The sequence below is a fragment of the Euleptes europaea genome, chromosome 2 (assembly GCF_029931775.1).
Source record: "Euleptes europaea isolate rEulEur1 chromosome 2, rEulEur1.hap1, whole genome shotgun sequence".
Lineage (NCBI taxonomy): Eukaryota > Metazoa > Chordata > Lepidosauria > Squamata > Sphaerodactylidae > Euleptes > Euleptes europaea.
Genome location: NC_079313.1, coordinates 9,120,994 through 9,135,801, shown reverse-complemented (window position 1 = coordinate 9,135,801; position 14,808 = coordinate 9,120,994). Strand labels below are relative to the sequence as shown.

General features: G+C 47.7%; 1 protein-coding gene across 1 annotated transcript; it reads right to left on the bottom strand.

Moving 5' to 3' along the window:
- Positions 1–6,400: 6,400 nt before the first annotated feature.
- Positions 6,401–14,525, bottom strand: CFD (complement factor D). The gene is made up of 4 exons (XM_056845360.1): positions 14,369–14,525; positions 12,566–12,710; positions 8,683–8,940; positions 6,401–6,592 (listed from the first exon to the last, which is right to left on the bottom strand). Exons 1-4 carry the CDS (start codon positions 14,461–14,463, stop codon positions 6,401–6,403), a joined length of 690 nt encoding a protein of 229 aa, XP_056701338.1. The 5' UTR covers positions 14,464–14,525.
- Between the last annotated feature and the right edge of the window lie 283 nt (positions 14,526–14,808).

Sequence of the window (14,808 nt, the reverse complement as noted above, 5' to 3'; positions counted from 1 at the left end):
CTTCGTTTGTACGTGTCAGTGTGTCTCTATGGGATTCCCCCCCCCCCAGCCCCTTAGGTCGAGGAGAAAGTTTTGCCCAGAAGAGCTCCGCTCCCCAAAGCTCACCAGGCAAATCACACACGCTCCCAGGGCGCGATTCCCCCGATGTTCCCTGAGTATGATCCTTCCCCCTCCTAACCCCGTCATGTTTATGGAGACTTCACTGCCTCGGTTCCCCCGTGCTCGTGCCCTGTTCTCCAAGCCTGCCTCCCTTGTGTTTGTGCTTGACCCCCATTCTCATGAGCAGTCTTGTCCCCGGAAGGTAGGCGGTCAACAGGAAACAAACCAACAAAAAAAGGAACAGGAAAAACAACATACCTCACAGTGAGGAGGAGGAGAAGAAAGGGGACGGGCAGGTTACCTGTTGTTCATTTGGTTTTGTAAATCAAGCTTTGAATAGAATGATTTTTAACAAATTCCCCAGGGAAACCCCTCTCGTGTCTGTTATTACTAATAACACATGGGGGGCAGTGATCCCACTGCCTCCACCATGACCAGCCTGGTTTGGCAACAGTTTATGATTGGGGGGTTCTGGCCCACCAGGGAGAAAAAGTGGTTCTTCCAGATCACTTTCAACTTTGGGGTCGGTGGTACCTCTTATCTGGCCGCTTGACGGCCACGATCCACAGAGAATGGCTGCAAACGACCCCCAAACTGGAAGCTCATTGGAGGCCCTGAAGTTATCTGATGCAGGAGCAGAGTTGCCTTCATGGGGGCACGTTGGCTGGCAAATTGTTTCCTCCCGGGGAGGAAAAATCCCGACACAGGAAGCTAGCATGCCCACCAAAGTGGGTCTTGCAAGATCTCCCTGGCAGGGTGCTTTTCCGCTTGCGGGGAGTCTTTCTTTTTTTTAATGGAAGGATTTCAGACTGATTTTGTTTATTTTATTTTGCAAAATGTTATCCCCCTATCTGTTTGCCCTCGGAAAGGCTGCTGAGGCAGCTAACAAATTATAACCTATATAATTAAAATCGCATCATAAAAACCATGAAGACCAACAAAAACATGTAGTTAAAACAAAACCACACTTAAAAAAAACAAAACCCTGGGCAGGAAGAGAGGGACCACTTGAGGGAATGCCACACGAAGCAAAAAAGACTGCCCGTTGGTGGAAAATGGGAACCAAAGGGAACAGGTGAATCTCCTTGGGATGAGAGTTCTGGTGCCACCACCAAGAAGGCCCTTTCCAAGGTTGCCACCATCCTAATCTCAGATGTTGGGGGTACCCGAAGCAGGGCCTCTAAAGATGACGGTAGGTATGTTTATCCTGAGCCATATAAGGTCAATCCCAGCATCTTGAATCGTGCCTGGAAACAAATGGGGAGCTAATGTGTATGGGCCAAGACTGGAGGGATATGGTTCCTACGGCTGACTCCAGTCAACATCCTGGCTGCAGCATTCTGAATCAATTGCAGTTTCCCAGTTTCCAAGGGCAGTGCCACGTAGAGAGCATTGCAGTAGTCTAAGAGAGCGGTAATGAGGGCCAGATATTTTCTGCCCAGGAAAGGCTGCAGCTGGCTAACCAGTTGAAGCTGGTTACAGGCGTTCCTGCCCACACCTGCCACCTTCTTATCCAGCAGTAGCCCTAGGTCCAAGAACACCCTCAAACTAGAAGCCTGTTCCTACACGTGGAGTGAAGCCCTATCCAGAATGGATGATACTTTCAATCCCGGGTTAGACCTTCCATTCACCAATAGCGTTTCTCTCTTGCTGGGAACAAGATTCATTTCATTAGAAGAAGAAGAGGAGTTAGTTTTACATGCTGACTTTCTCTCCCATTAAAAGAGAATCAAGCCGACTTACAATTGCCTTCCCTTCCTCTCCCCACAACAGACACCTTGTGAGGTAGGTGGAGCTGAGAGAGAGCAGAGAGAACTGTGACTAGCCCAAGGTCACCCAGCTGGCTTCATGTGGAGGAGTGGGGAATCAAACCCGGTTCTCCAGATTAGAGACCGCCGCTCATGTGGTGGAGTGGGAGGTCAAACCCGGTTCTCCAGATTAGAGTCCGCTGCTGTTAACCACTATACTACACTGGCCCACATCCACTCCAAAACTGCCTCCAGGCACCGGTTCAGAGTTTGAACAGTTTCCCTGGGATCAACCAGGGTGATCCCTCACCCACAGCCTGAAACTGTAGTTCCAAAAGGCCACACTTTGTGAGTTCTGTGGGTCTACATCGGCCTTCCGTGGCCAGATTCCAGGATTCTGCAGAAGTACAGGTGTGCCTTTTGTTTGGAAGATGATTGCATTAAAGCGGTGCGTTCCTGTCAATTGCTCTTGCCAATTTTCTAGATTGCTTCCTTGTTGATTGAGAGGGGAAAAAACCAACATCATGGGAAGGTGAAGGACTTATAGCTTCTGGAAATGAGAAAACCAAAGGGCGACGTGATGAAGGTTTCCAAATTTATGAGTGGGGGGATTCCCCCTCAATATTACAACTTGCTGGGGAAGCGGGGGAGACCAAAGGCAAAATAATTCTATGGCACTTCCATGCCACAGAAATACCACTGACAATTGCTGAATGAGGGGTGGACTTAGGGCTTCCAGGTCCCTCTTCACCACCAGCAGGAGGTTTTTGGGGTGGAGCCTGAGGAGGATGGGGTTTGGGGAGGGGAGGGACTTCAATGCCATAGAGTCCAATTGCCAAAGCAGCCATTTTCTCCAGGTGAATTTATCTCTATCAGCTGGTGCTCAGTTGTAATAGCGGGAGATCTCCAGCCACCACCTGGAGGATACAAATAACAACAAGGCAGTGCAAATATCTACAAGTGAACCATCATCTAAACAGGAAACAAATACCTAACAGTACCCTGACCTGGATGGCCCAGGCTAGATCTCGTCAGATCTCAGAAGCTAAGCAGAGTTGGCCCTGGTTAGTATTTGGATGGGAGACCACCAAGGAATACCAGGGTTGCTGTGCTGAGACAGGCACTGGCAAACCACCTCTGGTAGTCTCTTGCCATGAAAACCCCAAAAGGGGTCACCACAAGTCGGCTGCGACTTGAAGGCACTTTACACACACACACAAGAAATATGTACAAGAAATCTATGTCCAGGTTTCCTTCAGAGTCCAAAAGACACTTCATATGACTGAAAAGTCCTTGTAAAGGCAAGCCCTCGAAAACAAGGATGGAATCTTCTTCATACTGATGAACAGACGCTTGGAACAGCAATCCAAACGGCAGCTGTAATGTTTTTTCAGACGAGGAACCTGCTGGCACGAGCAAAGGAAACGTCTTCCAGGTAACTGACGCTTTCACCAATAATGGCTTCTTCAGCCTTAGCTTCTACGGCTGCATCACACTCTTCAACAAGTCACTAAACAATGAAGTTTAGTGACTTGTTGAAGAGACCCTTCCTTCATTGTTTGAACCTACGGGTCCTAGCTATGCTGCATTGAGGGTATGAGAATATATTTAATGGCTGATGAAGACCCCTAGCGAAACGTGAATGTAATCTAGAGACCACGTTCCACGCCACGAATCTCCTTATCTATGCCATGGACTTTGGTATTTATTAGACTTATTTTGTGCGTTCATCTGTCCTTTGAGATCGCTACAAACGGCTTGGGACGGCTTTTTCAGTACTGCGCATGACGACCACTGCCAGGCTTCATGTCCGACGTCCTTTTTCCTATTGCTTATGTCCTACAACTACTCTGATGGAACTTACCTTCTATTTGCTGACTGCACATGACAAACCGCTGATTGCCCTTACAGCCCTTCTGCTGTGAATTAGTCTTTCCACTGCGCATGTCTAAGATAGTGTTTGCCTTCAACTTTGCTACTGCGCATGACCAACCTTTTCTTGTCATTCAAGCCATCCCATCCCAAGTCCTGCTTGCCAACTTTGGGAATTTCTAGAGTTTTCATTGTAATCCGTCTCAATTGGATATTGCTTAGTATTTCCATGGCACTGTAGTTGATATGTCTTGTTGCACTTAGTTGTATAGAGTTTGTTTCTATAAACAGCATTGTTTTTTCTTAAACTTAGAGCTTGTGCTGTTTTCTCCTTGCCCGACCACCTGGAGGTTGGTAGCCCTACCAATAGGGCTATGTTGCCCAGAGTAAATTTAAGAAAACTATTTCCTCCTTTTTTTCCCCTTCTTTTTTTTTTTTTTTGGTCTTTGCATGGGCAGTAAAGCTTAAGGGCTTTGCAGGCAGAGAGGGTTATGGTAGCCCAGAATAAATTTGAGAAAACTATAAGTTTTCCTCCTTTGTTTTGTTTTGCATGGGCAGTAAAGCTTAAGGGCTTCGCCAGCAGAGAGACAAAGAACCAGCTTAACCGCTGTTCGATACACAGTAAAAAGTTCTCTTCTTTTTCTTTCTTTTTTAATAACATTTTTATTGATTTTTTAAAATGTGGGATACAAAAATTAAAGAAGGGATTTTGGGGGGAAGAGCGAAAAGAAAAATTCATAAACGTAAGCAAGGTAAAACAACCACCAGAAGCATTCTTCTGCTACATTTTTATGTATCCCTATGTGAAACTTGGCGACTATCCTGAATATCTGAATGCAGTCATGAATTATTGAAGCTGGAATAATATGATTATTTAGGGGACTGAGGAAGAACTGAACAGAAGAATTTTGAAACGGCCGTATCCCCTTTCTACTTTGACTTCATTCCTGGAAGAAACCAGCTTGACATTGCTTTATGCATATTTTTGGAAGAAATGTACTAGGACATGTGTCAGCCAGGGCATCCATTCGGGCCCCGGATAAGCATATGTTTAGTATCAAAGCCACTTCCTTTCCTGTGGGAAGTTAAGGAATCAGTGTGAAGACCGGAGGCAGCGATCTCCACTTCAAAGTAAGCCTTCCAATGGTAAAACTGCTATCTGCTCTCGAGGTGACAAATACTCTTCCTTTGATGTAACCCTTTCATGTCCTACCAATGATGTAACCAAATGTATTGTATGTTCCCTATAAAGATGCCTTGTATTCCCCATACCGGCATTCTGACCTTAAGTTCGTTAGACCATCTGACCCGTTAGCCTTTCTTAATAAATCTTTAAACTCTCTGCAATGTCTGGAGTAAAGTTTATTGCTGAGACGCAATGGGGTACTGAAGCCTGACAACATGCTATGAACTATAGATATTGATAGCTTGATTATAGATTGTTACTATAAATGATGTTACGTTGGTAGCTGACAAATAGATATTTTTGCACTCTGTTATACATAGTTTCGCTCCTATGCTACTTACCTCCAGGTGGTGGCTGGAGACCTCCCTCTATTTCAACTGATCTCCAGGCAACAGAGATCAGTTCCCCTGGAGAAAATGGCCGCTTTGGCAATTGGACTCTATGGCATTGAAGTCCCTCCCCTCCCCAAACCCCGCCTTCCTCAGGCTCCACCCGCAAATCCCCAGGTATTTCCCAACCTGGAGCTGGCAATCCTAAGACTGCGCCTCCGGGAAAATCACAGCTTGCTTTTTTCCTCCAGCAGCGGCCGTTTCAAGGTGGGAACCACTGGCCAACCGCGCTCCCACCGAGCAAAGTCCCTGCCCATTGACCTGGAGCACGGGGCAGGTGACGCATTGCAGAACAGGGCTCAGAAGAGCCACAGGGGGGCTGTCAGAACTGCGTGCGGCTCCAGAGTAATGAAGTGGTTTAAATAAATAAAAATTCCCGTTTTGATTTTTCCTCCCTGCCTCTCAGATGGCTATAAAGGTAGCAGTGGGTGCCACGGTTTGCACTGCTCCATCTTTTTAGTTTTGGGTATAGACCCAACTTCGCTTGTAGTAAACAAAGACGTTTCTAGTTTTAAAATCCGGAAATGTGTTAGCATATTTTTAAAAAGCCATCAAATCACAGCTGTCTTCTGGCGACCCCGTAGGATTTTCAAGGCAGGTCACGTTCAGAGGTGGTTTGCCATTGCCTGCCTCCATGTCACTACTAAAACAGCCAGAGACCAGAAGGGCTTTGTCAAGATTTAAACCTATCGATCCTGTTTTCACATTTGTAACACAGTCCTAAAGAAAGCAGACTGGCTTCTGAGCATGCGTAAAGGGCCGACGGCTAATAGCCATGCGACCCATCAGGGAGGACGAGGATCGCCCTCCCAGCTTTCCAGGCTGACTGGCCTCTTGTTCGAATCACCACTAGAGACAAGTCTGGGCACACTTCTATTTATGGGCCGATTATGTTTTCTTGGGGGCACAGGGGGTGAACTCTTTGGGCCTCCACACCCAAATGCCGTTTGGAATTTGAGGCCGGTTGGCCAATAACATTACAAGGCTGCAAAGCTCAATAAGGGGAGGGGAGGAACCCCCCCCCCATCCCTACTAATGCTAGAAAGAATAACAAAATAATCTGGGCCTTTTGCTTTCTGGGGTGCTGTGCCCAAGCAACCCCCTTCTTAAGGTACAGGGGCAGCCTCTGGCCTATCAGTTGGCTGATGCGCCGCAGCCAAGACGCTGTCGATCCAGACGACATAGGGCATGATCCGGGTGTAAATGCCAGGCTTCTTCCAGTTGCCACAGACGCGGGAGCCCGTGGCCACCACGCCTTCCGCCACCCCCTTGCAAACGAGAGGTCCGCCGGAGTCCCCCTGCGAAATAAAACCGAATGAGCAAGACTGGAGCTGTTCCAAGTGAGCTCCGAAGCGGCTGACCCCAATCACTAGGTTTTTTTTGGAGGGGTGGGGGAAGCAGGACGGCTCTTAAGAAAATCTGTCCCAGCGTGCAAGCCCATGAAATACACTTTCCATTCAACACACACAAACATAGCGAAACATAGGGTTGCCAACCTCCAGGTAATAGCTGGAGATCTCCTGCTATTACAACTGATCCACAGCCGATAGAGATCAGTTCCCCTGGAGAAAATGGCCGCTTTGGCCATTGGACTCTATGGCATTGAAGCCCCTCCCTCACCAAATCCTGCCCTCCTTGGGCTCTGCCCCAAAAACCTCCCACCGGTGGTGAAGAGGTACCTGGCAACTCTACGGCATTGAAGTCCCTCCCCAAACCCCACCCTCCTCAAAAAACTCCTGCCGGTGGCGAAGAGGGACCTGGCAACTCTAGCAAAATATCAAACAGCTCATTCCAAGGGTTGCAATCCTAAACATGCTTATCTGGAAGTAAAACCCCATTGAATATAACGGGACTTAACTTCCGCATAGGCCTGATAGACATGCACAGGAAAAATGCTGTCTTGGTTCCCTCTCTGGCCTGCACCTAGGGTTGCCAGCTCTGGGTTTGGAAATCCTGAAGATTTTGGGGGTCGACCCTGAGGAGGGCGGGGTTTGGAGAGGGGAGGGACTTCAGTGCCATACAGTCCAATTGCCCAAGCGGCCATTCTCTTGAGGGGAACTGATCTCTGTCACCTGGAGCTCAGTTGTAATAGTGGGAGATCTCCAGCCACCAACTGAAGGTTGGCAACCCTACCTGCCCTCTGGGGCTGCCTGTGGCCTTCTATCTCTTTTGGCACACACACCCCAGCTCTGGCATCCTAGGTAATCACCTAGGTTTGCCTAGCGGATGGGCCAACAGTGGCTATTGAGGGACCCAATCCTCAATTCATGTCAAGGCGTCTCAGCCAGTGGTCTTCCTGAAAGTACTGGGGCTGCCCTCTGTGGGAAACAGGATGCTGGACTAGACAGTCTGATTCAAGAAGAGCTATTCTTATGCTGCCAGCCGGGATGTCTAAATGGAGCTTCCATGTGCCTTGGCAGTCTACCTTTGGGGACCGAAGGGAACGGCCGACACTTTAACTCCAGTGTCTGTTTAGCTGCTGGATGTGTAAACATTTGGTCTGATCCAGCAGAGCTAGGGTTGCCAGCTCCAGGTTGGGAAATATCTGAAGGGAAGTAGTGGAGGGCTGAGTTTGGGGAAGGGGGGACCTCAGTGGGGTATAATGCCATAGCTTCAACCCTCCAAAGCAGCTAGGGTTGCCAAACTCCAGGTGGGGGCTGGAGATCTTCTGGAATTATAACTCATCTCCAGTTTACAGGGATCAGTTCCCCTGGGAAATATTGGTGCTCTGGAGGGTGGTCTCCAGCATTATACTCCTGCTGAGTTCCCTCTTCTTCCCAAATCCCGTCCTCTCCAGGCTCCACACCCAAGTCTCCAGGAATTTCCCAACCCAGAGTTGTCAGCCCAATTTCACAAAGTGCCTGGGAGACTGGTGTGAAAGAGGTCTATAAAGTTATGCACGGTATGGAGAGAGTGGACAGGGAGAAGCTTTTCTCCCTCTCTCATAAGACCAGAATGCAGGGTCATCTGCTGGAGCTGGAGGGGGAGAGATTCAAACAGAGAAAAGGAAGTATTTCTTCACATAATGCATAGTTAAATTGTGGAACTCCCTGCCCCAGGATATGGTGATGGCTGCCAACTTGGAAGGCTTTCAGAGGGGAGTGGACAGTTCGGAGAAGTTATCCATGGCTACTAGTCAAAATGAATACTAGTCACGATACATACCAATTCTCTCCAGGATCAGAGGAGCATGCCTATTATATTAGGTCCATTGGAACACAGGCAGGATGGTGCTGCTGTGGTGGTCTTGTTTGTGGGCTTCCTGGAGGCACCCAGTTGGCCACTGTGTGAACAGACTGCTGGACTTGATGGACCTTGGTCTGATCCAGCAGGGCTTTTCTTACGTTCTGACCCCCCCCACCCCCCATGGTGTTAGAAAGCCTGATACCTTGCAAGAATCTTTCTTCTTGGATTCAGTACACATCAGTTTCTCCGTAATGCTGCCATCATAATGGATCCTCGTGTTGCAGGTGGCTCGGTCAATGATGGCCAGCTCCACCCTATGTAGTTTATCCGGAAGCCTGCCAGTGTTACTGATGAAACCCCAGCCGGCCACCTCGCACAGGGTCCCCGCAGGAACGTCCCTGTCTTGCCTCTGAAAAGCCAGGACCTGCACGTCTGCATTGGTTGACACTTTCTCTTCGAGCTGGTTTGGAGAGGGGAAGGAGGGAAAGCAAGGAGTAGACAGCGTGGCATATTCCAAAGTACAAGGGAGACCCCTTCTCCCCTCACCCCCCTCCCATCAGCCCATCCCATGCCTTCCAGATCACCATGCGTAAGTAAGGTTGACAACCTCCAGGTGGGGCCTAGAGATCTCCCACTATTACAATAGATCTTCAGATGATCAAGATCAGTTCCCTTGGAGAAAATGGCTGCGCTGGAGGTAGGATTGCTAGGAACCCACTGAGGTCCAAGCAAGAGGTTACTAATATTATAGAAATTAAGACCAAGTAAAGAGCTGATGAAAGCTTATTGAAACGTGAGCGATATTTGGAAAGCACGTCCTCTTCTATGATATCTCTTGTACGGTACTCGGTCCCTTTGGGACCTATTCAACACCACGTGATTTTTGGGGGGGACATTTTTTTGAGATAATATATCCTCTTATCCCTCTTCCTAAGGGATATAAAGTGCACTTTGCACTGGTTATACGCAGAGCGCAGCGTTTACAGGAAACTGATCAGCGGCAGGAACTATGGAGACTCCGGCGGGAGCTCCATGGACTGATCCTATATGGACTATTTTTTATGAACTGGAATATGACTGTGTACACTTATATGTTATTTTGTAATATTGGTGCTACAGTGAGATTTACTTTTCTTTGTATGACCTTGAATACTTTATACTAGAACAGTGGAGATTATTTATTGTATTATTTGGAAAGAATTTTTAGGTGAATATATAGTCTATGGTTATAGTGTGACTTTAACACTTAACTTAGTAAAATTGCCCATATAGGCATAAAAAATATATAGACTATTGGTTTCTTTTTAATTCTAGATAATATTGTTAATATATTGAGCAAGAGTGCTGTAACTTACCTGTTGAACCTCCAGGTGGTGGCTGGAGATCTCCTGCTATTATCTTGAGATGGTGTAGTGGTTAAGAGCAGTGGTTTGGAGCGGTGGACTCTGATCTGGAGAACCGGGTTTGATTCCCCACTCCTCCACATTAGCGGTGGAAGCTAATCTGGTGAACTGGATTTGTTTCCCCACTCTTACAAATGAAGCCAGCTGGGTGACCTTGGACTAGTTACGCTCTCTCAGCCCCAACTACCCCACAGGGTGTCTGTTGTAGGGAGGGAAAGGGAAGGTGATTGTAAGCTGGTTTGATTCTTCCTTAAGTGGTAGAGAAAGTCAACATATAAAAAACAACTCTTCTTCTTACTCTTCTTTTATTAGAACTGATCTCCAGGCGACAGAAATCAGTTCCCCTGGAGAAAATGGCTGCTTTGGAAGGTGGACTCTATGGCATTATACTCCCCTCTCCAAACCTCGCCCTCCTCAGGCTCCACCCCCAAACTCCAGGTATTTCCCAACCCAGAGCTAGCAACCCTAGCTGGAGGATGGACTCTATGGTTTTCAGTGTGTCATCTGCCTGCCTTGACCTGGTTGGTCGATCTCGTCAGCTCTCAGAAGCTAAGCAGGGTTGGCTCTGGTTGGTACTTTGATGGGAGACCACCAAGGAAGTCCAGGGTGGCTACGTAGAGGCAGGCAATGGCAAACCACCTCTGGACTCAAATCTGGAAAACCAGGTTCGATTCCCCGCTCCTCCACATGAAACCTCCTGGGTGACCTTGGGCTAGTCAGAGTTCTCTCAGAACTCTCCCAGCCTCACATGCCTCACAAGGCGCCTGTTTGGGGGGGGGGGAGGCGATTGTAAGTCGCTTTGAGACTTTTTACAGTAGAGAAAAGAGGGGTATAAAAACCAACTCTTCTTCTTCATAAATTGGCTGCAACTTGTTGGCATTTTCCACAACCACCGAGTTGTCTGTTGGTTTCACCATTGAGCTTAAAGGATGGATGTAACTAGTTTTGTTTCATTATGGGCAAAAACGCATGGGAGGTTTTGCCACTCTCTAGATGCACATTTCCCCTATCTGAATTCTCAAAATTCTGCATGGGGGCTTATTTTTGAGTTTTGAGTATTTGGATGGGGAAAATGTGCATCTAGAGAGCGGCAAAAGCAAGGCAAAACCTCCCATACGTTTTCGCCCAATGTCATCTCAAAACCAAGAGAATATCAGTGGATAGCTTTTTATCTGTTGACCCCCAGCTAGCAAGACATATCCCAAGGCTGAGAAATCTGAGCTGCAAACTCAGAAACCTGACTGGTTTGTTAGGACAAAGGAGGTCTGTGTATTGTCAAAATGAAGAGCCTTGCAAAGATCTCAAGATATAAAAGAAATGCGTTGTGTGTGGAAAGTATTGCTGAATAGAATGGAAAGCTTTGATAAGGTGACTTAAATCTTTAATAATATATGTGTGTTGTGAAATCAGGGGATTTAACTCAATAAAAAGTTTTGCATTATTATGCAAAAAAAATGAAAATTAGTGCTTAATAGAATGGAAACCTTTGATAAGGTGACTTAAATCTTTAATTATATACATGTTGTGAAATCAGGGGATTTAACTCGATAAGTTTGGCATCACTATTCACAAGTATGTTCATGTAAGCTGTTATTTCCAGGTTTTGATAAAATATATTTTTTAAAAGATTGGACAAAGTTTTGGAAGACAAGTCCGTCAATGGTTATGAGGGCTGGAAGGAACCTCCACGTTCAGAGGCAGTCTACCCCTGGGGAGACTCCTAGGGAAAGCAAAGGAAGTCTGTCATCTTTGTGAGTTTCTGAGCGGAATCAGGGGTGGTCTCTGCTGGAGACAAAAGGCTGCAAACAAAGAAGAAGAGTTGGTTTTTATATGCCGACTTTCTCTCCCTTTTAAGGAGAATCAAACCGGCTTACAATCTCCTTCCCTTCCCCTCCCCACAACAGACACCTTGTGACGTAGGTAGGGCTGAGAGAGTTCGGAGAGAGCTGTGACTAGCCCAAGGTCACCCAGCAGGCTTTATGTGAAGGAGTGGGGAATTGAGCCCGGTTCACCGGATTAGAGTCCGCCGCTCATGGGGAGGAGTGCGGAATCAAACCCGGATCTCCAGATTAGAGTCCACCGCTGTTAACCACTACATCACAAGAGACTGGGCTAGGTGGGCTGCATCAATTGAACGGAGAGAGGCTAACCTGAATAGGGTTGCCAACCTCCAGGTGGTACCCGGAGATCTCCCGCTATTACAATTGATCTCCAGCTGACCAAGATCAGTTCCCCTGGAGAAAATGTCTGCTTTGGAGGGTGGACTCTATGGCATTCTGCCCCATTGCAGTCCCTCCTTCTCCAAACTCCACCCTCTTCAGGCTCCACCCAAAAAATCTCCAGGTATTTCCCAACTCAGATCTGGCAGCCCTATCCATTACTGAACGGAACATGGAACTACACCTTCCTTGGAGTCAGAGCTGTCGTTCAGATAAGCTAACCTGAATATGGTTGCCAACCTCCAGGTGGCACCTGGAGATCTCCTGCTATTACAATTGATCTCCAGCAGACCAAGATCAGTCCCCCGGGAGAAAATGGCAGCTTTGGAGGGTGGACTATGGCATTATACCCTGTTGAGCTCCCTCCCCTCCCCAAACCCTGCCCTCCCCAGACTCCAACCCCAAAATCTCCAGGTACTTCCTAAGTTTGGAGTTGGCAACACTAAACCTGAAGGGCACCCACCTGGATAAGCAAGAGGTCGTCGTGGTTGTTCTCCGCGCTGCTGTTAGGGTGGGGGAACAGGGCCTGGACTCCCACCAGGCGTTTGTTCGGTTCCGCCTCTGAGAGGGAATGGGCTCCCACAAGGACCTGTAATGTCTCGTTGCCCCTGTGAACGGTGTTGGGGGTTAGCCCGTGCTCTCTGCACCTGGGACCCAGCAGGATTCCGAATCCAGAGCAAAAAGCATTCGACGTTTCCTTTACCCTTGCTTCCTAGGGTTGCCGACCCCCAGGCACTAGCTGAAGGTCTCCTGCTATTACAACTGATCTCCAGCTGATAGAGAGCAGTTCACCTGGAGAAAATGGCCACTTTGGCCATTGGACTCTATGACGTTGAAGTCCCTCCCCTCCCTAAGCCCCGCCCTCCCCAGGCTCCGCCCAAAAAACCTCCCCCCAATGGTGAAAAGGGACCTGGCAACCCTCTCTCCTGCCAATAGAGATCACTTCATCTGGAGAAAATGGCTGCTTTGGCAATTGGACTCTATGGCATTGAAGTCCCTCCCCTCCCCAAACCCTGCCCTCCTTAGGCTCCGCCCCAAAAACCTCCTGCCGGTGGTGAAGAGGGGCCTGGCAACCCTATTGCTTCCTCCCCCAATTCCAGGAGAGGAACATAGGGTTGCCAACCTCCAGGTGGTGAAGGAGGAAAAAAGACACCTCTGTACAATTATCTGGAAGATAAGGAACTCAGTACAGGAGCGAATATGTTAGAAAATAGCAAAATGTATTGCAACTATGTACAATTGTTTAAATGACCATCAACATACACAGACAACTAGTGTAAAAGCAACAAGTAAGTGGTAAGTAAAGGTGAGTACACTTCAATTAATAGTCCTTCTATAATATTCTTTTTCCACAGAAGCAGGTATTGATGGATGAAAGGGTGTCAGCAGACAAAAGTTCTCCAAGAGGATACGATCGTTTCAAAGTCACATCTTCATCAGTCCTTCATGACAAAAGTCTCATAATTTCCTATGTGATCATCCATATCAGACAGTCCCCATAGGGTAAATTTTTCAAGCTTGGGATATTTATTATTGCAATACCTTGAAAAATTTACCCTATGGGGACTGTCTGATATGGATGATCACATAGGAAATTATGAGACTTTTGTAATGAAGGACTGATGAAGATGTGACTTTGAAACGATCGTATCCTCTTGGAGAACTTTTGTCTGCCGACACCCTTTCATCCATCAATACCTGCTTCTGTGGAAAAAGAATATTATAGAAGGACTATTAATTGAAGTGTACTCACCTTTACTTACCACTTACTTGTTGCTTTTACACTAGTTGTCTGTGTATGTTGATGGTCATTTAAACAATTGTACATAGTTGCAATACATTTTGCTATTTTCTAACATATTCGCTCCTGTACTAACCTCCAGGGGGTGGCTGGAGCTCTCCCGCTATTACAACTGATCTCCAGGCAACAGAGACCAGTTCACCTGCATAGGTGGAGCCTATGGTATTATACCCCATTGCAGTCCCTCCCCTCCACAAACCCCACCCTCCTGAGGCTCCACCCCTCAAATCTCCAGGTATTTCCCAACCAGGAGCTGGCAACCCTAGGAACAAAGCACACCGTCATTCCCCCTAGCTGGGTCTCTCCACAGTCTTGGAGCAGAGGAAGGTCTTTCCCAGCCCCTGAGATGCCAGGATCTCCCGTACCCAAATCAAAGGCTTAGAACCCCTCCCCAGATCTATGCCCAGCAGTCTGTTGGATCCTACCCTTTTTGCACACCCCAGAGGGCAGAAGTACAGTACTCACGCATCACCCAAGCAATGAGCGGCGCTGAGGACCCACTGGTCAGAGATGAGGAACCCTCCGCAGATGTGCTTCCCTGCCACTTGCAAGGATGTCATGTAAGGCCTTTGGTGGGGGGTTGTCTCCTGTCCCCGCAGAATTCGGCCTCTGGGCCGAGCCTCTGTAAAGGCAGCAGCAGAAGGGTGCAGAACACATGTATCACCCCAAGGCTTAGCACCCCTACCAAACTACAGTTCCCAGGATTCATTGGGAAATGAGGGGGCAAACCGAGTTAAACATATATAAAAATCAATACCAGTTTGCAGCACAAAGATACCTTCCTGGCTACTAGAGCCCAATCAGAAATGCATTAATGAATGGGACCTCCAACTGCAGAGGAGGCTACCCACTGTGTCTCTGGCCGCGGCCTCCTGCCAACCGAGCTCTTCTGTTAGGAAGTTGTT

What these genes read in the sequence shown, in the direction of transcription:
- CFD (XM_056845360.1), bottom strand. Translation starts at nt 14,463, where the DNA reads ATGACATCCTTGCAAGTGGCAGGGAAGCACATCTGCGGAGGGTTCCTC. An exon ending in GCTCATTGCTTGGGTGATGC is followed by an intron (nt 12,711 to 14,368) that starts GTGAGTACTGTA and finishes CACCGTTCACAG; the next exon opens with GGGCAACGAGACATTACAGG. An exon ending in ACGACCTCTTGCTTATCCAG is followed by an intron (nt 8,941 to 12,565) that starts GTGGGTGCCCTT and finishes TCTCCAAACCAG; the next exon opens with CTCGAAGAGAAAGTGTCAAC.